The sequence below is a fragment of the Syngnathoides biaculeatus genome, chromosome 2, assembly GCF_019802595.1.
Source record: "Syngnathoides biaculeatus isolate LvHL_M chromosome 2, ASM1980259v1, whole genome shotgun sequence".
NCBI lineage: Eukaryota > Metazoa > Chordata > Actinopteri > Syngnathiformes > Syngnathidae > Syngnathoides > Syngnathoides biaculeatus.
The window spans coordinates 43,473,472-43,499,532 of NC_084641.1; the positions used below are offsets into that span (position 1 = coordinate 43,473,472).

The 26,061-nt window shown below is 42.7% G+C and overlaps 3 protein-coding genes and 1 long non-coding RNA gene across 17 annotated transcripts in view; 2 read left to right on the forward strand and 2 right to left on the reverse strand.

Moving 5' to 3' along the window:
* Positions 1-11,154, forward strand: part of lama5 (laminin, alpha 5) — a 377,096-nt gene extending 365,942 nt beyond the window's left edge. For 9 of the 14 annotated variants that reach the window (XM_061806806.1, XM_061806826.1, XM_061806847.1 and 6 more), the window contains 3 exons: positions 8,821-8,914; positions 8,989-9,108; positions 9,273-11,152. In XM_061806806.1, the coding sequence (XP_061662790.1) occupies positions 8,821-8,914; positions 8,989-9,108; positions 9,273-9,403 (345 nt within the window). In that variant the 3' untranslated portion in view covers positions 9,404-11,152. Of the gene's footprint in view, positions 1-8,820; positions 8,915-8,988; positions 9,109-9,272 lie in introns of all 14 variants that reach the window. The other 5 variants (XM_061806833.1, XM_061806840.1, XM_061806856.1 and 2 more) reach the window with 3 other exon arrangements.
* An 868-nt stretch (positions 11,155-12,022) lies between these two features.
* LOC133493616 (uncharacterized) lies at positions 12,023-16,273 on the reverse strand. Its single transcript, XR_009793061.1, has 3 exons — positions 15,594-16,273; positions 14,557-14,752; positions 12,023-14,487 (listed from the first exon to the last, which is right to left on the reverse strand). It is a non-coding gene; the product is annotated as an uncharacterized LOC133493616 (long non-coding RNA).
* Positions 16,274-17,201: 928 nt separating this feature from the next.
* Positions 17,202-18,367, forward strand: LOC133496040 (peptidyl-prolyl cis-trans isomerase H-like). Its single transcript, XM_061811175.1, has 3 exons — positions 17,202-17,210; positions 17,411-17,512; positions 17,917-18,367. The coding sequence occupies exons 1-3, from the start codon at positions 17,202-17,204 to the stop codon at positions 18,253-18,255; spliced, it is 450 nt and encodes a 149-aa protein (XP_061667159.1). The 3' UTR covers positions 18,256-18,367.
* A 73-nt stretch (positions 18,368-18,440) lies between these two features.
* Positions 18,441-19,414, reverse strand: LOC133493610 (mitotic checkpoint serine/threonine-protein kinase BUB1-like; the record flags this gene model as incomplete). The annotated part of the gene is given in 2 exon segments (XM_061807152.1): positions 18,441-19,237; positions 19,240-19,414. Coding segments are annotated over 2 exon segments (957 nt in total), but the record flags the coding sequence as incomplete, so codon positions are not given.
* Between the last annotated feature and the right edge of the window lie 6,647 nt (positions 19,415-26,061).

A 26,061-nucleotide genomic window follows, 5' to 3' on the forward strand; every position in this document is an offset into this window, starting at 1 on the left:
TGCTCAACTGTTTGTCAGCTCAAACAGGATGGAAGGATCGTTTTTTTTATTTCTGCCAGAACAGTTTGATCGTATCACATTGGAATTTCAAGCCTTCCTCTGTGATTTTTTTTTCTTCAATAGTTTAATTGATTTTTATTGAGAGGTGGCACGTTGGCTCAGCTGGAAAGCATTGGCCTCAATTTTGAGGTCCCGGGTTCATTCCCGTCTGTGTGGAGTTTGCATGTTCTCCCCGTGCCTCTGTGGGTTTCCTCCGGGCACTCCGGTTTCCTCCCACATCCCAAAAACATGCAACATTAACTAGACACTCTAAATTGCCCCTCGGTGTGATTGTGAGAGCGGCTGTTTGTCTCTATTGACCTGTGATTGGCTAGCAACCATTCAGAGTGTATCCCGCCTCCTATCCGTTGACAGCTGGGATAGGCTCCAGCACTCCCCGTGAACCTTGTGAGAATAAGCATCGAAGAAAATGGATGTTTCATGAGAGTTGATAAGTCGAACAGAACAAGGTTTCTAGAGGGGCAAGTAAACAAAGATAGACAACGCAGAGAAAGACAAAAATGTAAAAAATAAATCATTGATCATATAAAATAAAGAAAAATAAATAAATAAATAAAATAATATGATAAAAATCAAAAAATGCAGCCCTATGGGGATACAAGCCAGTGCAATCTGTTGGTTGGTCCTGAGCCCAGATAAATGCAAGGGTTGCGTAAGGAAGGGCATCCGGCGTAAAACTGCAACAAACAAATATGAGGGTTCATCTGAACTTTAGACCGTTAAACTGCAGGGCGTCGGTGTATATTCAATTACTGTGGGTCAAAGATAAAGAAGAGGAGGAAAGCAGATTCATCGGCAGAATAAGAAGAGGAATGCACAGAGGGTACAACTGAGTGTTGGGACTTTGAATGTTGGGAAATGTACTTTGATGAACAGATGGTAGTGGACTTTGCAAAAAGGGTGGAAATGGCTGTAGTGAACACATTTTTCCTAAAGAGGCAGCAACATATAGTTACCAACAAGAGGGGAGTCGGAAGCATGCAGGTGGATTACATTTTGTGCAGACAATGTAATCTGAAGGAGGTTACTGACTGTGAGGTGGTGGTAGGGGAGAGTGTAGCTTGACATCAAAGGACAGGGGTGTGTAGGATGATTCTGGTGGTGGGTAGGAAGATTAAGAAGACAAAGGTAGAGGAGAGAACCATATGGTGAAAGCTGAGGAAGAGAGAATGTTGTGCAGCCTTTTGGAAAGAGGTGAGATTGGCTCTCGATGAACAGGAGGAGCTCCCAGAAGACTGGACTACGACAGCCAAGTTGATCAGAGAGACAGGCAGGTGAGTACTTGGTATGTCTTCTGGTAGGAAAGGGAAGATGGAGACTTGGTGGTGGAACTGCAAAATACAGGAAGTGATACAAAGAAAGATATTCATGAAGAAGTGGGACACTGAGAGGACAGAAGCGAAAGCAATATATTGAGATGCGACGTAGGGCAAATGTAGAGGTGGCAAAGGCTAAACAAGAGGCATATGAGAACATGGACTCCAGGTTGGATACGAAAGAGGGAGAAAAGGATCTCTACAGGTTGGCCAGACAGATGGATAGAGATGGGAAGGATGGGCAGCAGGTAAGGGTGATTTAGGAGAGAGATGTAAAATATGTTGAGTGGTGCCAGCAGTGTGCTAAATAGATGGAAAGAATGCTTTGGGAAGTTAATGAATGAAGAAAATGAGAGAGAAGGAAGAGTACAAGAGGCAATTGTGAAGGACCAGGAAGTGGTAATGATTAGTAAGGGGGAAGTTTGAAAGACACTACAAAGGATGAAAAATGGAAAGGCAGTTAGTCCTGATGATATATCTGTGGATTTTTGGAAGGAATTTTAAGAGGTGGCTGTGTAGTTTTTGACCAAGTTATTACACAGAATACTAATGGGCGAAAAGATGCCCGAAGAATGGAAGAAAACGTAGCTTGTTCCCATTTTTAAGAACAAAGATAATTTGCAGAGCTGTGAGAACTCTAGAGCAGGGGTCGGGAACCTTTGACTCAAGAGCCATACCTGACTCTTTTGATGGTTTCATGTGGCTCGCAGACCCCTCATAACGACATACTGTACATGTGATTCTGTCATGCAGGTAACGCAAATGAAGCGAAGACAGTATGTCGTAGTGGGGTTGTCGTAGTTTGGTGTTGGCTGTCGATGTGCGCAGGCGCAGTAGGGTCGAACGCCGATGCAGTTGGAACAAGTAATTATGGAAATGCTTTTGACAAAGGTTGCTCAAAGAAAAAAATATAGGGCGTACCAAAGTTTTCAACAGGAATGGACAGCCTTTGTGGAGAGAAAGAATTCTGCTGTGTCTTTAAATTCACAGATTTGGAGTATGCCAAAGCATTCATACTCGACGTTGCCAAGAAACATTTTGACAACTTCGCATTAAGACAAGATAATCAAATGAATAAAGGACATGCCTTTCTTGGCAAGAACTGTTAACCATTGTACCAGCAGGATGGCAAATCAAAATGAATTACATTCACAGTTAAAAGACGAAGTCTCGACGCTTGCGTGAAGCTTAATCTGACGATGTATGAAACAGAATATCAAGCCATCAGCAAAACCAGGCAACACCAGAAGTGGCATTAATGGTAAGAAGTACTTTTTCTTTTCAATTGTTAGCAACATCATAACAGTGTTACTTAAAAGACTTATTGTAATCTAAAAGTGCTGGTTCTACATAAATTTGTAAATACACTTGTATTTAGTTTTTAAAATATTGCATGGCTCTTTTGAAATTACGTTTTTAAATATTTGCAATTTATGGCTCTCTCAGTCGGAAAGGTTCCCGACCCCTACTATAGAGGAATAAAGTTGAGCCACACAATTAAGTTTTGTGAAAGAGTAGTGGAGGCTCGACTCAGGACAGTATCTGCGAGCAACAGCATGGTTTCATGCCTAGAAAAAGTACCACAGATGCATTATTTGCTTTGAGGATGCTAGCAGAAGTGCAAAGAAGGTCAGAAGGATCTACGATGTGTCTTTGGGGATCTAGAAAAAGCCAATGACAGAGTACTGAGAGAGGAACTGTGCTACTGCATGCGTAAGTCTGGTTTTGCAGAGAAATATGTTAGAATAGTACAGGACATGTATGACAGCAGCAGAGCAATGATGAGATGTGCCGATAGAGTCACAGAAGAATTTATGGTCGAGGTGGGATTGCATCAGGGATCAGCTTCAAGCCCCTTACTGTTTGATGTGGTAGTGAATAAGCTGACATATAAGGTTAGAATGGAATCCCCTTGGACCATGATGTTCGCAGATGATATTGTGATATTTCCACATCACAATATCATCTGCGAACATCATGAAAGCAGGGAGCAGATGGAGGGACAATTAAAAAGATGGAGCCATGCACTGGAAAGGAGAGGAATGAAGATTAGCCAAAGTACAACAGGATATATGTGCATGAATGAGAGGGATGGAGGTGGAAGAGTGAGGCTCCAGGGAAAAGAGATAGCGAGGGTGAACAACTTCAAATACAATCAACAATCCAGAGCAATGGTGAGTGTGGTAAGGAAGTGAAGTAACGGATCCAAGTAGGTTGGATAATCTTGCGGAAAGTTTCCAGTGTGTTATGTGATAGAAGAGTATCTGCTAGGATGAAGGGCAAAGTTTATAAAACAGTGGTGAGGTTGGCCATAATGTTTGGATGAGAGACAGTGGCAATGAAGATATTAAGAACTAAGCACAACTGGAGGTGGCAGAAATTAAGATGTTGAGGTTCTCTCTAGGAGTGAGCAGGTTGGATAGGATTAGAAATGAGCTCATTAGAGGGACAGCTAAAGTTGGTCTTGGTAGAAAGGTCCTGAGGATGGAGCTGTCGAACAAAATAGTGAGAGTCAGACCAAAGAGAAGGTTGATGGATGTTGTGAGGGAAGACATGACGGCAGTTGGTGTTCGAGAGGAAGATAATGATAATGACAGGCTGTGGTGACCCCTAACGGGACAACCCGAAAGAAAAATAAAAAGACCATATCTACAACAAAGCAACAATAAATGTAGATGTTGCCTGGGCCTGGAGCGCTACACCCTGTGAGAGAACGACAGGAGCAGATAGGACAGGATGCATGCAGGACATTGTCACAAATCCGACTGAAAAACTGAAATATGTTAGGATTAATTAAATAAATTATAGAAGTCTACTAAACAAAAGTCGACGTGGGGCGCTCCACAATCAATTGACGTAATCAGAAGTTATTTGTCGTAACAAGTGAGTGGCCCCGCACTCAGTGAAAGAGTTTCGGGGTCTGTGACCTGGACGACAAACGCAAGCGAATTTTTGCACCAAGGCTGTACAGGATTGTTGTGCCTACCACATGGAGGCTGCAACCCAATCAATCGAGGGCAGGAACGGCCCAAGGGGTCCACTCATGAGCCACCCAGTGGACAGGATGCACCCCTTACCAAGGGATCCCGGGCGGTCTATCGATACCCCCGAGGTGACCTGCCAACTAGTCATCCACAACAAGAAAACGATTAGGGGGGGAACCCAGGGGAAGCAACAGGCGATGAGAAAGAAGCCTCCAGTCCAACTGTCATCCAGCACAAGGGGGCCTTGCCCCAAGAGCACCACCTTTATACTCTAAGACCCTTCTTTCCCTGTTACTATAATTGCTAGATCTCTGATTTGCAGGCATTCACCCTACCCCATTGATCACTGAGTCCCCCAATCACCCCACCCCCGAGTGATATGGTTCATTTCAAATCTGAAGGGCCAGTGAACTGCCGTAGGGACCTGCCTGGCACTACTCCCTAACAACTCAACCCCCCTCCCACATGCCTGCCCCCCAAGATCGGTGTTTTTGTTAAATTAAAAAAAGTGTGATGAGTGTGTGTGTCATACATTTAAAATCCAGGGGCCAGGCAGAGTGGAAGGAGCAAGGCACACAGACCAGAAAAAAGCACAGACTTGCTGAAACCCAGGCCAATTCCAACGCCCGCCAAACCCCACACCAATCCTGCAGGACCCCTATAATATGTATGTCTCCTCAAAAGTGATTAGTGCGCAAAATATGTGCAGTGAATTGTGCGTGTACTATGTGAGTGATTGAGAGGCATGACTCCTGCAGGTCAAGCCCATCAGGCCAGACAAACATGGCAAGGTGGGCTTCCCAACCCACATTGGCAGCACGGAGTCCTCTTACCATGCAAACAGATCTGAAATGTGTGGAAAAAGAATCATCCATCCATTTTCTGAGCCGCTTATCCTCACGAGGGTCGTAGGAGTGCTGGAACTAATCCCAGTTGTCATTGGGCAAGAGGCAGGGTACATCCTGAACTGGTTACCAGCCAATCGCAGGGCACATGGAGACAGAAGACAGTCACATTCATAATCACACCTTGGGGCAATTTAGAGACTCCAATTAATGCATGTTTTTTTTAGTTGTGGGAGGAAACCAGATTATCTGAGGAAAACCCACACAGGCACGGAGAGGACCTGCAAACAGGATTTGAACCTTGGTCCTCAGAACTGTGAGGCCAACGCTTTGCAGAAGGCACCCTCCCCGGGCAAAAGAATCAAGAGTCTTACAGTAGATTTCACACATTGAGGAAAGGATACCAGCTCTCTTAGTATTTATGTAATTGATGTTGTTCATTGTCCTGACATTTTTTCTGAAGCAATATATTCTATGATGAGATTTAGACACCGATTGATATTGATTATTAACGTGCAAGTAATGATGGTGCATATTTATGAGGGAGGTCAATTATTCTTAAGTCACCAATTATGGACATTCTTGGAGAAAGTGGAATCATAAAATTCAAAATATGAGACCATTTTTTTGGATAGCCGAGAACCAAACCATTGAATTGGTGTGCATTCCCAGTTAGCATGAAGATATTTGTCTGTAGTATTTTTGGTGCTTTGCATGCATATTAGATGGAGAAAAAAAAGCCCATTTTATGCATAGTGTACCTTAATAAAGACTATGGAGCACCTTATTTTGTATCAGCTGTACATTGGTATTTTTAGTAATTCTAAATGTATTATTACATATCTGTCTCCTATTGTTATGGTCAGCAAACATCAAAAGCTCTTCACATTTTGTGATTTGTAGGTGCATTTTTTTAGGTCATGAAATGAATTTATAAGCGTTTAAGAGATTTCTTTTACATTGTGGAAGAAGCTTCACTATTTGGTTGACAAATTCTGATAGTTTGAGAGGCCTCTGGAGTTTTGGTATTCTTTTTCTATTTGCTGCTTTTAATGTATTGAAGAAATTTTGCACTTGTTACAGTATTTTCATGACAACAGTGAGTACCGCATAATAAGCGGTGCCCACTCAGTGTCGCAATTGACCAGACTTACTTTTACATTGTGAAATTTAATATTCACACAGAAAGACGTTTTTTGTGTTTTGCTAACATACAATGAAGAAAATAAGTATTTGAACACCTTGCTATTTTGCAAGTTCTCCCACTTAGAAGTCATGGAGGGGTCTGAAATTTTCATCGTAGGTGCATGTCCACTGTGAAAGAGATAATCTAAAAAGAAAAATCCAAAAATCACAATATATTATTTTTTTTTACATTTTATTTGTATGATATAGCTGCAAATAAGTATTTGAACACCGATCTATCAACTAGAATTCTGACCCTCAAAGACCCGTTAGTCCGCTTTTAAAAGTCCACCGCCACTCCATGTATTATCCTGAATCAGATGCACCTGTTGTTGTTAGCTGCCACACCTGTCCACCCCATAAAATCAGTAAGACTCAAACTTGTAACATGGCCAAGACCAAAGAGCTGTCCAGACACCAGAGACACAATTGTATAACTCCACACGACTGCAAAGGGCTACGGAAAAATTGCCAAGCAGTTTGGTGAAAAAAGGTCCACTGTTAGAGCAATCATTAGAAAATGGAAGAAGCGAAACATGACGGTCAATCGCAATCGGAGTGGACCCCCATACAAGATATCACCTCGTGGGGTCTCAATGATCCTTAGAAAGGTGAGGAATCAGTCCAGTACTACAAGACAGGACTTGGTCATTGACCTGAAAAAAGCTGGGAACACCGTTTCCAAAGTGACTGTTGGAAGAGGTCATTCTAGAAGAGAATTTAGAATAGAATACCACCTGAAAAGACCAGAAAATATCGATGGATTTTGATGATGGATGGTGCCCAACCAAAATACGCACACACCTGTGTAGTGATCACTTCATTTCGGGTAGGAATTATTCCTCTCAATCTCAAATTCCCAAGAAGTATTTATTATGGCAAGTTGGCTCATTTGAGAACAATGCGTTTAAAAAAAAAAAATGACAGGGAGTTGTCTCCAAAGCGGGTAAACAGTCCACTTTCTCATCGGCGAGAACATCGACTTCGGCATTAAATTTTGGTCCTCTATGCGAAGTGTCTCTCATTTTTCCACGTACCTTCGTTTATTATCACCTTCTAAAATATCTAAATGTGACCGGCACTTCTGGCCAGTGACGTGATTTGATGACACAGGTGCATGTGTTCTATAAAACCTCCATTTAAACCATGTCCTTGCCTTGGAGACATGCATTTGGGTCCTATCCCTTTCCCTGCTCATGATGGAACAAACTGGCCAGACATGAACCAAGCAGACTCGGACCCGGAGAGAGAAGCCCCTCGAGTTCCGCAGTACGAACAACTTGCTGCCTTCCATTTCCAACTTAAGGAGGAGCTTGAGTTTTTTTTTAAACAGGTTGCCTTGCGGTTTGAGGTTCTTGTTGATCTGACTCAGAAGAGGAGATTTTCTGACTCACGGCCTCCACCTCTTTCTCCTGTTTCGTCAGTGACCAGCCCACGGCATCCACCCCTCAATCATGCTCTTCAGCGGTGACAGCTTTCCTGTGCTTGCTACAGCGATGGTCAACATACCTACGCTTCTTGCTCGTAGTTCGGCGGTCAACTAGCAGCCGGCTCCTCCCTCTGTTCTGATAGCACTCAACCAGTACTCGCCACCTGTTTCACTTCCAGAGGCGCTCGGCCAGCAGCTGCCTCTTATTCCAGCTTCGGCAATGCTCAACCAGCAGCGGCCACCTCGTTTTGTTCCGCCGGTGCTCGACCAGCGTCAATCACCCCTCGCTCTCCAGTGGCGCCGTTCCACCGGTGCCCACCTACTGTGCTTGCTCTGGTGGTGCCCAACCACTGGCCGCTCCCTTGTTCTCACTTTGGTGGCACTGCTAGACCGCAGCTGCCACCTCTCACTCCTGCTCCAGCATCAATGCAGTGGACGGGGAAGAGTGAGGATTCAAGGAGAAGAGATAGTGAGGGTGGCCAACTTCATATACTTAGGGACAACATTCCAGAGCAATGGTGAGTGTGGTAAGGAAGTGAAGAAATGGATCCAAGCAGGTTGGAACAGATGGCGGAAGGTGTCTAGTGTGTTATGTGACAGAAGAGTCTCTGCTAGGATGAAGGGCAAAGTTTGTAAAACAGTGGTGGGACCAGCCATCATTAGATCATTAGAGCAACAGCAGTATGTTTTGTACATGCTGTTTACCTTGTAGATCAAACATGTTTTGCTATTCATTTAAATTTCATCAACATGATGCTATCAGATTGTTATATGTGTAACTTTTTAGAGGAAACACACCATTGTCCTGTTGTGTTTATTAAAAATTAATTAAAATATAATCAGTTGGAATAGTTTGAGAAACTATTAGTAACACTATTGCATGTTCAACAGGGTAATTGTAACCAACTATGTATGCAAAGTAATCTTAACGCAATTTATATTTTAGATAACATCCCCAAGTGTCATGATAACACTAACAATGGTGTCCTGTCTGCTTTCAGGTGGTGTTGTCCCTTAACAATGGCAAAGATGATGCTTCCTTGTCTTTGGTGCCAGGGGAGACACTTTGCAGTGGACGCTGGCACACCATTGCAGGTGAGTGACCCAACCAAGACGCCCGCCACCACTACGCTCACTTGGATAGCTCATGCCACTCTTTTGGTCTCCAGTGGTGAAAAAGAAGAACATCCTGCAACTCCATGTGGACGCAGACAGAGAGCGTGGCACCGGACCAAAACATGGCCACTCAACAAGGACCAGAGAGTTGGTTTACCTGGGAGGAGCTCCTGGTTAGTACTATACAGTGTCCCTATCAATCAATCAAACATTAATTCAACATGATTGAACTGGAAACAAATGATATATTCCATTCTTAAACTGTCATCATTGTCGTCATCTTCTCAAAGGTCATGAAGTTTTCATAACAATATGTAATCCTAATCCTGTCCACCAGATGGAGATACCGTGTCGTCAGGCCTGCCTGCCTTTCGTGGCTGCATACGTCATGTGAACATCAATGGTCGCCTTTCCCCTTTTACCAAAGTTCGCGGCTCCGTGGGGACACATGGTTGCCCTATTGTTTAGCGCCAACACAGTCCACAACATTCACATTCCATGGGTGCAAATGAATGGTGGCGGGTATCATTTAATTAATTAATTTATATCTATGTCAGTATTTATTGTCAATTTTACATTTGATATCTATAGGATACTCCAATGTGTGATTAAATACTTGATGTAAACGTGCACTGTGCTATACTTTCATGTATTCACATTTGTTTGTTACACTATGCTAGCCACATTCATTCTTTTATATACTTTGAAATTAAACTTTAAACAATCTCAAAATATTTTTTTTTTATTAGGAGTAGTTTTGCTAATAATTTCTTCATTTGGGAAGCAACTTTTTAATTTTGAGGGGAATATTTTTACACAGGTCACACAGGGGCCCCGATGCAAGGGTTTTCCATCCATCCATTTTCTGTACTGCTGATCTTCACTAAGGTTGAGGATATGCTAGAGTTTATGCCAGCCAAGAGGTGGGGTACACCCTGAACTTCCTCCCAGCCAATCGCAGGGCACATTTGAACAAACAACCATTCACACTCACATTTTCACCAGGACAATAGGTTAACCAACAGCGCATATTTTTGGGAATATATATTTATGTATATTTTTATGTGGTTGAAGAATATTATGAATTATGAATGTTATCATTAGTATGAGGCAACACAGTATAGAGAGACTGGTTAGAGCGTCTGTCTCGCAGTTCTGAGGACAAATTCATGTTCAAACCCCAGGCCTGCCTGTGTGGCGTTTACGTGTTCTCCTATCTGTGCGTGTTCATGAGGTCAGATGCATAAAATCTGGAGGAGGAGTTTGTAAAATTCTGACAGCTACAAAAGGGGAAAAATATGTCAGACTTTGAAAGTGAATTAAAAATTGTAGACTTCATGTTGAGTTGAGGTTACAGCTTCAGGGAACTTTTTTGTAGGTCATGGGCTGTTTCACGTCTCCCAGTTTTGGTAGACCGAGGGGAAACGACCAGCCAGGGCTGCTTTATTTTATTTTATTTTTTTGGTGGCCGCTATTGAAAATTTAAAAGTTGCACTAGAAACCTCTAATATTGAATTGTTCACCAGGCGGCAGCACAGTGGCGCAGCTGGAAAACTTTGGTCTCACAGTTCTGAGGCGCTGCCTATGTGGAGTTTGCATGTTCTCTCTCTGCCTGTGTGGGTTTTCTTCGGGCACTCGGGTTTCCTCCCACTTCCCAAAAACAAGCATTAATTGGACATTCTAAATTGCCCCTAGGTGTGATTGTGAGTGTCACTCTTCTCTGTCTCCATGTGCCTTGTGATTGGCTGGCAACCAGTTCAGGGTGTACCCTGCCTGATACTCTATCAGCTGAGGTAGGCTCCAGCAGTCCTGCGACCCTTGTGAGGGTAAGTGGCTAAGAAAATGGATGAATGGATGTTTACCAGGCTTTATGAATGTATAAAGTTTCATGAATTTGGCTCCATGTTTCGTCATCCCTAAACACTGTGTTATTTTCTTGTCAAACAGCACGGAAAAACACCATGTTGCAACAGCAAATGGATTACACAAATGAAAATCTAATAGTAATAAGTGTGATCTTCAATATTTTCAGAGGACAATTTGAAGATGAAATAAAATCTCAAGGTGGAGTTGTTTAAAATATGATGTTTGTAAGATCCCCAAAATAGGTCAGTATTAGGAAGTAAATGAAAAATGATGGACTTGCTGTCTACTTTTTTCTCTTTTTAGGGCCGTCATGACTGGGGGTAACAGATTGTTTTAGTCCCCCACCCCGCTTGACAATTTTTCATTTCTCCCCAATTTTCAACGCTACCACCTCCCTCCCCCCATTGGAGAAACTTTCAAGTGAATCTCCAAAAGACGGGGGGGGGGGGGGTGTCACAGCCCAAGAAGATTGAAAACCACTGGTTTAATGTAAATTGCTCTGTAGTAAATGAGATTTTTTTTAAAACTGCACAAGAAATCTGAAATATTTATATCTTTGCCAGGGTTGACGTATGTACAAAGTTTGAATTTTCTTTTTTACTTGTGAAACAGGATTGGTTTCTGGGTGAACAGCATGTTTCCGTGTCAACAGCCTTATACAAAATGAAAAGATTTCAATAACTTTTGTTAAACTTATTTAGAAAAAAACAAAAATATCTTCAAGGACTTGGATAAAATCTGTAGGAGCAATATGTAAAATATGATGCTTAAAAGGGCAAATGGGGAAAATTTTAAAAGTAAAATATATTAAGTTTCCAAAGCCATTTTTAAAACTGCACGAAAATATCTTTAAATGTTTGTTAGATGTATTTGCAAATTTTCAAGAATTTTCATGTCTAATCCCTTAAAACAATGTTGGTTTCTTGGTGACCAGCGCAGACAACAGCATGCCCCCATGGCAAAAATGTTGCATGGAATGAAAAGCTTTTCACAACTTTTTATCTTCAGTATTGTCAGATGAAACACCCAAAGTTTGAAATTGACTGGATTAAATATCAAGGAGGATTTTGTTAAAATGTGATTTCTATAAAAGGTGAAAAGTGAGGTGAAGAGTTAGTGTAAATGAAAAATGTTCGACTTCCTGTTGAGTTTATGGTACAGGGAGCAAATAAGTATTTAGTTAGCCATCAATTGTGGAAGTTCTCACACTTAAGACCTATAATTTTCATCATGTGTACCACACCGATGAGAAACAAAATGTGGGGGTAAAAAAAATCCAGAAAATTAGTCTGATTTTTAAAGAATTTATTTGCAAATTATGATGGAAAATAAGTATTTTATCAGGAACAAAAGTTCATCTCAATATTTTGTTGACAATGACAGAAGTTAGTCGTTTAACTGTAAATCTTCACGAGGTTTTCACACACTGTTGCTGGTATTTTGGAAAATTCTTCGACGTAGATCTACCCACAAGAGCAATGATGTTTTGGGGCTGCATTGGGCAACCCAGACTTTTAACACCCTCGAAAGACTTTCTCTTGGGTTACGATCTGGGGACTGGCTGTGTCACTCCGGGACCTTTAAATAGTGCTTACGAAGCCACTCCTTTGTTCTCAAGTGTGTGTTTGGGATCATTGTCATGCTGAAAGATATTTCTTCAATGCCCTGACTGGAGGAAGAAGGTTTTCACACAAAATCTCATGATACATGGCTTCATTCATTCATTCTTTTCAGTCATCCTAGTCCCTTTACAGAAAAACAGCTCGAAACCATGATGTTTTCACGTCCATATGGTGTTCTTTTGATACAACTCAGCATTTAATTACTGTGGGTCAAAGACAGAGAAGAGGAAATCAGCTCCTTCACCAGAAAGAAAAGAGGAAAGCATAGAGCCTACAACTGAATCTGAGGACTTTGAATGTTGGGACTATGACAGGAAAGGGCAGTATTTCTAGAAATTTAGAGGCATGGTTTAAATTATTTTACCATAAGTATATGGGAAGAGAAATTGAGTAGGGATTACTTTAAAGGAAGAGTTAGCTAAGAATGTTTTGGAGGTGAAAAGAGTATCAAGTAATGATGCTGAAACTTGAAATTGAGGGAGTTATGTATAATGTGATTAGTGGCTGCCGACAGTATTGAAATCACGTGTCTTGTGGAAAATGTTGAATCTTCATTTATTAGATTCAGTCCCAACACCCTACAATACATTTATCATTGGGGAATCAGTGGTCCAATAACCACCTATTTGACCAGATTTGTGGCTCAGTTCATTTCTCATGGTTGATGTAATGAGCAGCCAGAAATTGCATTTTACGACACATGCATGATGGACAAGATTTTCTAGAGACCTAAATGACTCAATATCCGTGACCTTTTTTTGACAGACTTATGTGCAGCGTCCTGCCTGTCTTTGATGTTGTCTGTTCAGCACCACACATTTCTTTGGAAAATCAACCTGCAGTAAAGCCATCCTCCCGAGTGTTGTAGGCTGACGGATGAGGTTGGACTGGAATCCCCGTGGACCATGAAGTTCGCAGATGATATTGTGATCTGCAGTGAAAGCAGGGAGCAGGTGGAGGAACAGTTAGAAAGATCGAGGTACGCATTGGAAAGGAGAGGAATGAAGATTAGCCGAAGTAAAACAGAGTATATGTGCATGAATGAGAGCGGCGGTGGGGGGAGAGTGTAGAAGAGATAGTGAGGGTGGACGACTTAAAATACAATACAGGGCAATGGAGAGGTAGTGAAGAAACGGGTATAAGCAGGGTGGAACAGTTGGCAGAAGGTGTCCAGTGATCTATGTGACAGAAGAGTCTCCACTAGGATGAAGGGGAAAGTTTATAAAACAGTGGGGAGCCCGGCCATGATGTAGGGATTAGAGACTGTGGCACTTAAGAAATAAAAGGAAGCAGAACTTGAGGTAGCAGAAATGAAGATCCTGAGTATTTCACTCGGAGTGAGCAGGTTGGATACGATTAGAAATGAGCTCATTAGAGGGACAGCCAAAGTTGGATGTTTTCGAGGCAAGGTTAGAAGAGCAGACTGCGATAATTTGGAGATGTCCAGAGGCGAGAGAATGAGTATATTGGCAGAAGGGTGCTGAGGATGAAGCTGCCAGGCAAAAGAGCGAAAGGAAGACCAAAGAAAAAGTTGATGAATGTTGTGAGGAAGGACATGAAGACTGTGGGTGTTCGAGAAGAAGATGCACGAGATAGGCTTCGATGGAAAAAGATGACACTGTGGTGATCCCTAATCAGGACAAGCTGAAAGGAAAAGAAGAACAGTGCACTCACATTCACAAAAAAAATCCAAGAATAAAATCCAAGTAGGCACCCAGTCTTAATCTAAAAGATGTGGGATGCCATGTCCTTTCTTCACACAGAAATAACTTGTCAAAAATGGCGATGCCTCTGTGATAAAGTCACCCCCAGTGGTGGTCCCTATCATTGATTGCATGGCTGCTAGCTCCTCTGTGGTTGTAAAGTCTGCGATTATCCCACGTAAGAAGATGAACGGCTGAGCAATCTCACGTACATCGCAGCTCTCGTCCAACTCCATAGAAAAAGAGTCAAAGTTTGCCACTCTGTTCTTCAACTGAAGGTCCAAGTTTCCAGCGATGTCGTCAACCCACCTCGTGACAGTGAGTCAGGAAAGTGGCACGTTCTCAAATGCTCCCCTTTACACTGGGTATATCAGCGCAAGAGAACCCAATTAGCACTCCTTAATAAACTCTCCAATAGAAAATGCCTTACTTTTTTTGGAAACTTTGTAAGAAATGACCTTAGTCCTGACGGCTGCATCACTGGGTGCGCAAAATCCTTGTTGGCTTTACAGTGTGTGAGGAACACATCAGGACTGCCTTGCTCAGTCTTCATCACACAGATTTCTGTATTTATCCTCATATTTTGTCATGTAGTGGTGATTCAAATTGTAGTCTCACATAGTGACCTGTGTATTACAAATTAAGCACATAGGTTTACGTTTGATTTTTGTAAAGTACAGTACTTGACATTCCATGTCTTGTATAAATCACTGCATTCATTACCAACTTTTCTTTTCTTCCTGTGATCTGACATCTTGAGGGTAAGGGTTAGGCTTAGGGTAGTAGTACTTGTTTCTGATAAGCCTACTGTACACTCACGGTTTACGCTTGCACATGCATCCACATGGAAATAAAAACTAACAATATGACTAACCAGATTCATCCAAGTTTTCAGTAAATGTTTTTTTAATTGCTACATGACAAACAAGTTACCAATAGGTGCAGTAGATTCTCAGAAAACCAAAAACACCCAGCCTTCATGATATACACATGCTTAAGGCTGTGCAATTGTGCAATTTGTTGAAAGGGGTGTGTTTCAAAAAAAAATAGCTGTGTGGCGTTGATTATTACTATGTCAGTTATCATGATAAAAGTATATCATTACTACTATAGTTGCTGTTAGGATTGTTTTATCATGCATTTGTTTCTGGTAGTCTTAGTCTGAATTGCTCTGTTTGTGAGCTGCGTGCGTGTCTTGAAGTGTGACCCAGTGACACCTGGGAGGCTATGCCCCCCTGCCGACCTCAAGCGGATGCCCCTGAACACTGGGAAGCGATGAATCCATCCTGGCCTCAGACTGTTTCCCTTTTGATCTTAAGCAGATACTCCTCAACACCGGGAGGAGATAACGCACTTCTACCGCAGGAGGATACCCCCCAAATGCCATAAACATATCTTTAAACAATGCCCTGCTTTTTCTCTTGTGGCTTTATCAGGACAGTCTTGCGGCCTTGAAGAAACATATACCTTAGTGTTTGTGTGTTGTTGGTATAGCCATCTGTGTCAGCATTTTCACTGTGTAACCATGTAACCGTTTGACCTGAGAATGCAATAAAAAAGAGTAGACAGGGACTACCACTTTGGCAGTCTGAGGTAGCGCACTTTCACAGTGTGTCCTCCGTCTGTCCTGTGCACGAAAAGACAATCTTGGTTGGTTTGAGTTCACTCTCTACAGCCCTCAGGCTTGTCTTAGCTGTTTTTCTAGGAACATCTCTGACATTCAAAAACTTGGTCCTTCGAGCCGGATGACGTTTTGTTTTCGGCGGATGATCGACGACGACTGAAATCGGTGCACCGTCCGAGTCTCCAAGAGACCCGGAAAGTCCTCCTTTCCACGAGGCCAGCCCTCGGACATCCTCTGCCGGGAGAACACAAACGTCATCCTATGAATTGCATGTGTCTCAACCAACGGAGATTGTCACAGATGTTTGCATTACACTAGGAAAAGTAGTACCGTATATCTCGTCGAAAGACTAGTATATTTCCTATTTTTCGAGGGTCAGTGTTTGCATAACACTTGGAAAGAATAGTGCGAATTTCTAGTCGAAAGACTAGTATGTTTCCTATTTTTCAAACGTCAGTGTTTTTATAACACTCGGGAAGAATAGTGCGAATATCTAGTTGAAGGACTAGTATATTTCCTATTTTTCAAAGGTCAGTGTTTCTAGAACACTTGGGAGAAATAGTGCAGAATATCTAGTCGAAGGACTAGTATATTTCCTATTTTTCAAAGGTCGGTGTTTGTATAACACTTGGAAGAGTAGTACTGAATATCTAGTCGAAAGGCTAGTATATTTCCTACTTTTCACGGGTCAGTGTTTTTATAACACTTGGAAAAATAGTACAGAATATCTGGTTGAAAGACTAGTATATTTCCTATTTTTTACGGGTCAGTGCTTGTACAACACTTGGAAAAGTCGAAACTTTTAGTTTCAGGACACAGAAATTGATCAGTCTGTGTGAGTGAATGTGTACAGAGTGAATGCCCAAAGTTTGAGAACTCTAAAACTGACTGAGGGTCGTGAGTAAAAACACCCAGGTAATACCCGCTCCGAATTGGGAGTAGAAGCTTGGTATTCAACCCGAAGTCAGGCACTTTGAATTTTTCTCAAAACTGAGGTACCATATCTAGACGCTTATAATAAATAAGACCGTCAGAAATGGCGGCAATGTCGACCAAAAATTCCAACCGTCCACTTTACGATGTTGAAGTAAAGGAAAAATGTCGTTTAGCTGAAATTGATTATAAGGGAACAACAAAAATCACCAAAAAGTGGCAGAAAAAATATGGATTTTCTGGAAATGTAGACAACTGTGAAGAATTGGACAAACTTCTCAGTAAATTATCTATTAAAGACGGGCAGAAGAGAAAAGACAATACCCACTGTAAACAGTGGTTTTATTGTAAGGCCCTTTTTGAGAGGGCCAGAGAAGTTCAAAGTCCTAAAATTGAAATAAATTAATTAAATAAATAGATTATGAACGTGTTGAGCAAAAAAAAAAGAAAAAAAGCAGAGCATCCTGTAGTAAAGATTAACTTTACAGGAAAGCTTCATGACACAAAAGAGGGACCACATGACGGGAGTAACAAAAAACACCAATTTGACGTGTCCAAATTATCACCCAAAAAGCAAAAGTGGTTTAGAGAAGGCAAGTGTCTTCAGAGAAAGTTAATTGGATAACTGTATTGTAGTAATGCCTAACTCGCTAGCTCAAAGAAAAACTAAAGGGTGACTTAGATATGTCTGCAGTTTTAGCGAGGTTTCTCTTTTACCCTGCATTAGCGTACAATCGTCGTCGAGAAGGTGTCGTCGCGAAGGTGGTTTGACCGTGTGGACGAGACGGTTCTGCTTGGAGCGCTGCCCTTCAGATCCATGACCAAACAGGTCCGTCTTATCTTTGAATCTAAATTCATCAATACGCGGCTATTGTTCGATTTCTTTTCTACATTGGCCTGTTAGAGAATACATATTAATCTGAAGTTGACCGTATTCTTACACGCGTTAATAATACTTTGGGTGAAACCTAGTTTTGACAAGCGCACTTTCCTTTAATGTTGGATAAGAAACCTCGTTTTTGATCGCAGTATGGAAGTTTGAGCCAGTTGATATCACGCAAAGTGTAAACCATAACTGCAAGAGATTCGTTGTGTTACGTTTGTGCTGATTGAATTCGTCAGAGGGGTGATTTACCTTTGATGCTCGTTTGATTGTTCGCAATCATGGTGTTTGGTATTTGGTGAGATGATTGGAATGGACACGTAGTTCTTTTTAATATACTGAATCATTAGAATCCGTTCTTTTGGACAACGACGGCCGAGAATTTCCGGCAATTCTGCACTGGAGAGTTCCGGAAAGATGGTGTCCTGGTTGGTTTCAAGAGCTGCACTTTCCATAGAGTGATCAAAGACTTTATGATCCAAGGAGGTGACTTTGTGAACGGTGACGGAACTGGTATCTGCAGCATTTACAGAGGTCCATTTGCAGATGAAAACTTTCGGGTGAAGCATTCTGCACCTGGTCTTCTGTCCATGGCAAACAGTGGTCCAGGAACAAATGGTTGCCAGTTTTTCATTACCTGCACAAAATGTGACTGGGTGGTGGAGGCTCCAAACCAAGAAATAAGTTGAGTAAACGGTAACAACATGTTAATAACCCGTCTGCTTTGGTTTTGATGATGCAATATTTGGTTTGTGGAATTGTTTTTTTTTTTTTGGGAGGGGGGGCATCACGCCATCGTACATACATGCAAGAGTGTAACATACAAAAACAAAAATATGAGCAAAAAAATAACAACCAGAAAAATAAAAACATTTTTCAATGTTTTAAACTAGTGACTCCTTTTGTAATACTGTAAATTTCTCAGGAACAAATGCAGCCACATGTCGCTGTGAGGATTCCTGCGAAACGTGGCACAGGTCCTCCACACGCCATCTTCTTCCACAACCTGCATGTACGTCCCCAGCAGCATGACGTGAACTGTGCCCGCCACGCCAAAGTAGTCGGTCTGGTAGTTCCAAGGTTTCTCGCTGAGCATCTGCGTGCACCGGAAGCCGGACGTCAAGCACGTGGTCGTGAAAGCCGTGCCCGCCGGGAAGAGATCCATGTCGATGCTCTGACCAAGGTCAATGAGGACCAGACCGTGCTTCAGGTTCTCCGGCTCAAAGTCGTCGTCGTCCGGGAACCTTTGTCCGAGCATGAAGTTGTCTGGCTTGACGTCGGCGTGGATGATTCGTGCCGCGTGGAGTTCTTCCAGCATTCGGAGGATGCAGATGGTGAAGTAGATGACAAGAGGCTGCGGCATCACTTTGTCACCGATACCTTTGTAAACGTTCACCGCGTTCAACAGGGTGCCGTAGCTGTGCAGCTCGTCCAGGAGGACGCTGCCGTCCGTGAACACGTGAGCCGAGCGGGCGCGGCTGAACAGATGACGGATGGACGGAGGCAGGCGACGGTCGAGCTGGCTGTGGATGTAAAACTCCCAGGGATTGGCCGGTTTCTGCACCTTGAGCACCATCTTGTCGGAGCTGGCAGGGTCGGTAGCCTGATAAACGGTCGCGAAGGCCCCTTGGCCGAGGACGCGATCCACTCGCAAAGATGCGTTTCCCATGTCATCTTGGGGCCGATGTGCGGGAGGCGGCGCTGCCAGCTGATGCAGTGCGGGTGCGAGGTGAGGGGCGGGCTCATAGCTGACAGCAAAATCTGAACTCCTCCGATAGCGACAGTGATGAAAATGTCGAGGAAGACATTAAACACATGTTCGACCTCGAACCCATGATGAAACCAGAATTAACTTTACTAGTCCAGGGAAAATCAACCGTTTTCCTAGTTGATACGGGCGCTGATGTGACCGTTATAGGAAAATGAGATCCCGCGACAGTTAAACCAAGTCGAAAAAAGGTTTACATGCGCGGAGCTCATGGTTTAATTCAACCCTTAGTTTTGTCCCGTACTATCGAGTTGCGGAGTCCCGATGACCCAAATAAAAAGGCGAATGTGGAAGCAGTTCTACAGCCACGGTGCCCCCTCAATTTATTAAGTCGCGACGCATTAACACAATTAGAGATTAGCGTCGCAATTAATAAACGGGCGAATGGAAGCTAACATCCAAATTCAAGAAAATGGGGCACATTATTATTGGTTGCTGGATTTGCCTGAAGAGGAATGTGGCGTTGAAAACTGACTAAAAGTAGCTCACGGGAGGGTCCGGCCCGGAGGCGACATGCAGTACCGAAATAATTTACATGTCACCATTAGGTACAAAGAATCCCCGGGCCCTGATCCAGACTACACCAAATTGTTTTGGGAATTGGCTGAACAAGAACTGCAGGTCAATTACATGTATTGGAAATAAGGTGATGTTTTGCGACCGTCGGACTCACCGCGGAAGTGAAAGCGCTGCTCCCTGCCGGGCAGCATCCACACATTTCACTTGCGAAGCCAAAACAACGTGACTGGAGGGACACAAACAATTTCGCCGGAACGATTCCACACGGGTCCCATCACAAAACTTCGACGGCGTTGAAGAAATAAAATCAGGATGGTTCCGATTGCGTGTTCGATGGAATTTTGATACACTACAGCTGATTAACCAAAGTTTATGTGCTCACCCCTGTTGAAGAGGATGCCATTTGTCATCTCCCAGCCGGGCTGTGGAGCACTGGACCAGCTGATGTTGGACTCATGACAAACACACCACCAGTAATTATACAGGGAAAAACCGAACATCGTCCGATAATTCGACAATACCCGCTGAAAAAAAAGACGCTGAAATAGGCATCCAACCCGGAGTTAACGAATTAAAAAAGGCATGAATTTTACGAGCGTGCCCAAACTCGCCTTGTAATACGCCAATATTTCCAGTCCGAAAAGCACACACTAACAAATGGAGATTAATTCAAGATTTGCGTGCAGTAAACCAAACAGTACAATCGCGTGCGCCAAATTTTCCTAATCCACACACTCTTATGAACTCTACAACCGGGAACCAGGTGGTTTTCGGTGGTGGACCTGAGTAATGCCTTTTGGAGTATCCCTGTCCATCCTGACAGCCAATACTGGTTCACGTTTACGTTCAAAGATGAGAAATTAACGTTCAAAAGGTTATCCCAGGGATTTTGTGACTCCCCAACAATTTTCTCAGAAGCAATCACAAAGTGTTTGGCCTCATTTAATGACCCACACAAGAGCCAAATTTTGGTATATGTGGATGACATTTTAGTGGCCTCAAACACACAAGAGCAATGCAAAATCGATGCATTAGCGCTACTGCAATATTTGTATGACACAGGAAACAAAGTTTCAAAAGACAAAATGCAATTATGGAAACAAGAAGTAACCTATCTAGGACATATTTTGACTGAGCGAGGACGCATTGTCAGTGACAAACAAAAACAAGCCCTCGCCAAGGCTCCAAAACCTGTAACAAAAAAGTACATGGTGTCATTTTTGGGACTTTGCAATTATTGTCGTGCCTGGATTGCAAATTACTCAGAAATCACGCAACCACTGCTGAACATAATTTATGATAAGCCAATGACATTACAAGACAAAATTGCATGGACGCCAGAAGCCGACAAAGGTTTTGATCTTGTCAAAAGAGAACTCATTGATTCAGCTGTGCAAGCACTACCAAATTATGACAGGCCATTTTAGCAGACGGTGACTGCAAAAAACGGGTTCATGACCTCAGTGTTGCTGCAGAAACACGGAGGAAAAATGAGACCAGTTGCATACTATTCGCAACAATTGGATTCCGTAGCACGAGCCACTCCGGAGTGCGTTCAGGCAGTGCTGGCCACTGCTCTGGCTGTTGAGGCGTCTGGGGAAGTCGTCATGTTCCACCAGTTAACACTGAAAATGCCACACGCAGTTTCAGTCCTTCTGCTGGAAACAAAGATGACATTTTTGTCACCAGTACGGCAATTACATTGCACCGCGACATTATTACCACAGGGATACATTACAATTGTAAGATGTGGGGGACTGAATTCAGCGACACTTTTACCCACACCAGCAGAGGGCACTCCACACGACAAATGTTTTACCAAACCGCGACCTGACCTAATGGACACTCCCCTCCCGACTGGAGAGGTTGTTTTTGTTGACGGATCAGCAAGCAAAGGGGAAGACGGCCGCAGCAGGGTGGGATTTTCAATAACGACACAAACTAAGGTCTTGTTTCAGGCAACACTCAACTCTGTGTTTGGCACAGGCAGCAGAATTGTCTGCACTGATCCAGGCTTGTAAGATGTTTTCCAAGAAACATGTTACAATCTGGACTGACAGCCAATATGGCTGGGGCTCAGTTCATGTGTTTTGTCAACAATGGTCAAATCGGGGCTTTACTACCACAACAGGTAAAGAGGTTGCTCACAAGGCACTTCTCCAGCAGTTACTGGACGCATTACAACTGCCGGACAAAGTAGCCATTTGTAAATGTGAAGCTCACTTAGCAGGAAATGACCCAATCAGAATTGGTAACAGACTAGCTGATCAAGCAACCAAGGCTCCAGCCCAGGGATTCCCCATGGTTGACACAGCACTGGTGAAAGAGGTAACAAAAACACACGCAGTAAATGATGACGTTTTGATTTCATGTCAGAAAAAAGCACCACTCACTGAACGCACACATTGGGAGGACAAAGGTGCGAAAATTGACAAGGATGGGGTTAGTAAATTGGCCGATGGAAAACCCTGGCTGCCAAAATCATTGTTTCGATGGGCAGCAAGATTGACACATGGATTGAGTCATGTGTCAACAGGGGGGATGGTGGCATTGAACCAACAGTATTATCACACACATGGGTTTACACACTTTTCAAAAAATGTTTGCAAACAATGTGTTATCTGTTTAAAAAATAATGCACAAGGGTATTTAAGACCACGAAGAGGAACATTTCCTCTGCCTCCAGAACCATTTCACACAATCCATATGGATTACATTGAGTTAAACAAAGCATTAGGGATGCAATATTGTTTGGTGATAATTGATGTGTTCTCCAAATGGGTTGAGTTGTTTCCAATTGGTCAAATCCACATAGGAATCAGGGAGCGTCAAATTGGCACGGCAAAATGTCTATCAAAGTGACAAGGTCTGATGTACCCACCATAACATTTGTATTACAGCCAATGTCGTCCCTACCAAATAAAGACAGAGAGAACTGTATTATGCTCATGCTATGGGCATGGTACGGAGGAGGGGGCCATCCACGTGTCCCAATTAAATTGTGCTATAATTGGCAGCCACCCGTCCAAAATGGCCAGTCACAGCAAGAGAATCTAAACGCTGTTGTCACCACCCTACGAGAAAAAATAAGGAAAAAAGTGCGTGGTGTTAAAACTCGCTTTAAAGGAGAAGAGATTGAAACTCTGTTAAGAGAAGACACAGGTGTTGGGATCAATGATAACCTCTTCCTTCGAACGAGTAGTGGCAGTAGCTAAGTCGTTAAAGATTGTGTTGTGTGTATGAAACTGCGTACCGCTTTGCAGGTTGAAGAGGCAGTCCCATCTGAGTGTGTTCTGAATATGATCCAGGGTCTGCCAGGCATCTCTTTTTGTTTAGCATACTCAACTCATTTTCCTAGTGTGCAAGGAGAGACCAGACCGTTGTTGTTTCACCCTCCAACCTCTGGGAACTTCACGTGCTTTAAACGAGATAAGTGCGGACAGACTAAGTGTACTGATCATGGTAACGTCAAGTTCACTATGTGCGGCACCACTGAGACTTTTCCAACAAATCTCACCAAGTTTGTTCGGCGGTCTCAGCTGTGGTGGTATTGTGGAGGAGGGACGCTGTACGCTAAATTGTCTTCATATTGGTCAGGAACTTATGTGTATGTTACTGGAGTCCAGCAAACAACTTCTTTTGATGTGAATGATGATGTGTTAACACTTAACAGTACACTCGGGACAAAAAGAGATTTGAGTAATGCTAATTTAAAGCCTCCAATTACACAGAACACCCCAGTTTATTTTGATGCAATTGGCCAACCTCGGAACATCCCAGACAAAGATAAATTGTTAGATGAAACGATAGCAGCATTCACACAGCTGCCTTTCATAAGTTATCTTTTTCCTATAACCACGTATAAGCACACTGAACTAATCAATTATCTAAATCATAAAGTTAACACGTTAACAAATTTCACAGAAGCAATGTTTACACATGCAGCGTCACAATTGCATGCCACTTCACTTGTGGCTTTGCAGAATAGGCAGGCATTAGACATGATATCGGCGGAAAAAGGAGGGGTTTGTCGTATGATGGAATCTGGTGAGTGTTGTACCTTTATCCCTCTACACACATTGTCTAATGATTCATTAACTGAAACCCTTACACTACTCAGGGCATATCGGGAGAAAGCTCAGAGTATGGAAGGTGTCGAACCAAACGCCTTTTTGCAATGGCTGCAGAATACGTTTGGAAATTGGAAAAGCATAGCTGTTGCTATAGCCGCGATTATCATTTGTATTTTATTATTGTCTTGTTTTTGTATCGTTTGTGGTATTCCCCTTTGCAAAGTCTGTACTGCGAGAGTCATGGATGTTGTTGAGATGAAAGGAGCAGCTCAAGTTACTGAAGCCATGTCTGAATATCAACTAGTGTACGTGGACTCTGATAATGATGATGATTCTACTGTTATGTAAACCTTTTTTTGACGACTTCACAGAAAAGCAATGCAGTTGTGAATGTTTGTTTCCAGGTTTACCTTGTATATAGGTATATTTAGTCAAATACAACTTTAGCCTTTCGCCTCAACTTTCGCTCTTGCTTGGGAAAGGGTTTCTACTCTTTTTTTCCCTGGTGGGTTTTTTGAGTAGTTTTCTTCCCACTCAAGCAACGGCTTTTGATAATGTTTGATGTTGTGTTTTATTTTTATCCTGATAAACAGGGGGGAAATAATGAAGATATGATATTACTATGTTATTTATCATGATAAAAGTATATCATTACTACTATAGTTGTTGTTAGGATTGTTTTATCATGCATTTGTTTCTGGTAGTCTTAGTCTGAATTGCTCTCTTTGTGAGCTGCGTGCGTGTCTTGAAGTGTGACCCAGTGACACCTGGGAGGCTATGCCCCCCTGCCGACCTCAAGCTGATGCCCCTGAACACTGGGAAGCGATGTCTCCATCCTGGCCTAAGCATGTTTCCCTTCTGATCTTAAGCAGATACTCCTAAACACCGGGAGGAGATAACGCCCGCAGGAGGATACCCCCAAATGCCATAAACATGTCTTTAAAAAATGCCCTGCTTTTTCTCTTGTGGGTTTATCAGGACACTCTTGCGGCCTTGAAGAAACATATACCTTAGTGTTTGTGTGCTGTTGGTGTAGCCATCTGTGTCAGCATTTTCACTGTGTAACCATGTAACCCATTGACCTGAGAACGCAATAAAAGAGCAGACAGGGACTACCACTTTGGTCATCAATTTTGTGAAAAACGTGTGAATCAGGTGGCCCCTAATTGAGGATGAAGCCGTTAGCTGTTGAACATGCCTTTCTCCTTGAAAGCATGAGGGAAATACCATTTTTATGCCAGATGTAATGGCAAAAAATGTTAAATTTTTGACTCATCCATCCACAGAATGGTTCTCCAAAAATCTGAAGTATTATCAATAAGTTTATTTGGGTGGGGAAGGGGTGTGTGAACCGAGACTTTGTATACTTTGCTGACAGCAGGGTTTTTTGTCTGGGAACCCTCCCATGGATGCCATTTTTGGCCAGTGTCTTTTTTTTTTAGTAAAGTCAAGACCACTGAACTTAACTGAGGCCAGCGAGGCTTGCAGGTCCTTTAAATGTTGTTTGAGTTTCTTTTGTGACCTCTTGGATAAGTCGTCATTGCACTCTTAAGAGTAATTTTAGTTGGTGGTCCACTCCTGGCACAGCATTTGATAAAAACAACATTATGCCAAGAGTGAAGCACGGTAGTGACAATGTGATGGACTGGGGCTGCTTTGCTAGATCAGGACTAGGACAACTTGCTATGATTGATGGAACAATTAATTCTGTTGTGGTTTTTTTTTTCCGGTGAAAAATGCTGAAGGACAATTTCTGGCCATCAGTTCGTGTCCTCAAACTCAGGCACTCTTGGATCATGCAGCAGAACAATGATCCGAAACACACCCAGAAGTCCACTTCTGAATGGCAAAAAATAAAAAAAGTTTTGGAGTGGCCAAGTCAAAGTCCAGATTCAAATGCAGTTACAATGCTGTGGTGGGACCTTAAATGGGCACTTCATGCCAAAAAAACCCCCCAAAAACCTCCAATATGCCAGAGTTAAAACAATTCTGAGTGGGACAAAATTCCTCCAGAGCGACACGAAAGACTCATCACCAATTATTGCAAACACTTGTGTTACAGGCCAGGTATGACAGGTTAGATTGTTCAGTGCCGCTGCCAATCTCCCTTTAAAACACTGCAATAGTTGGAGGAA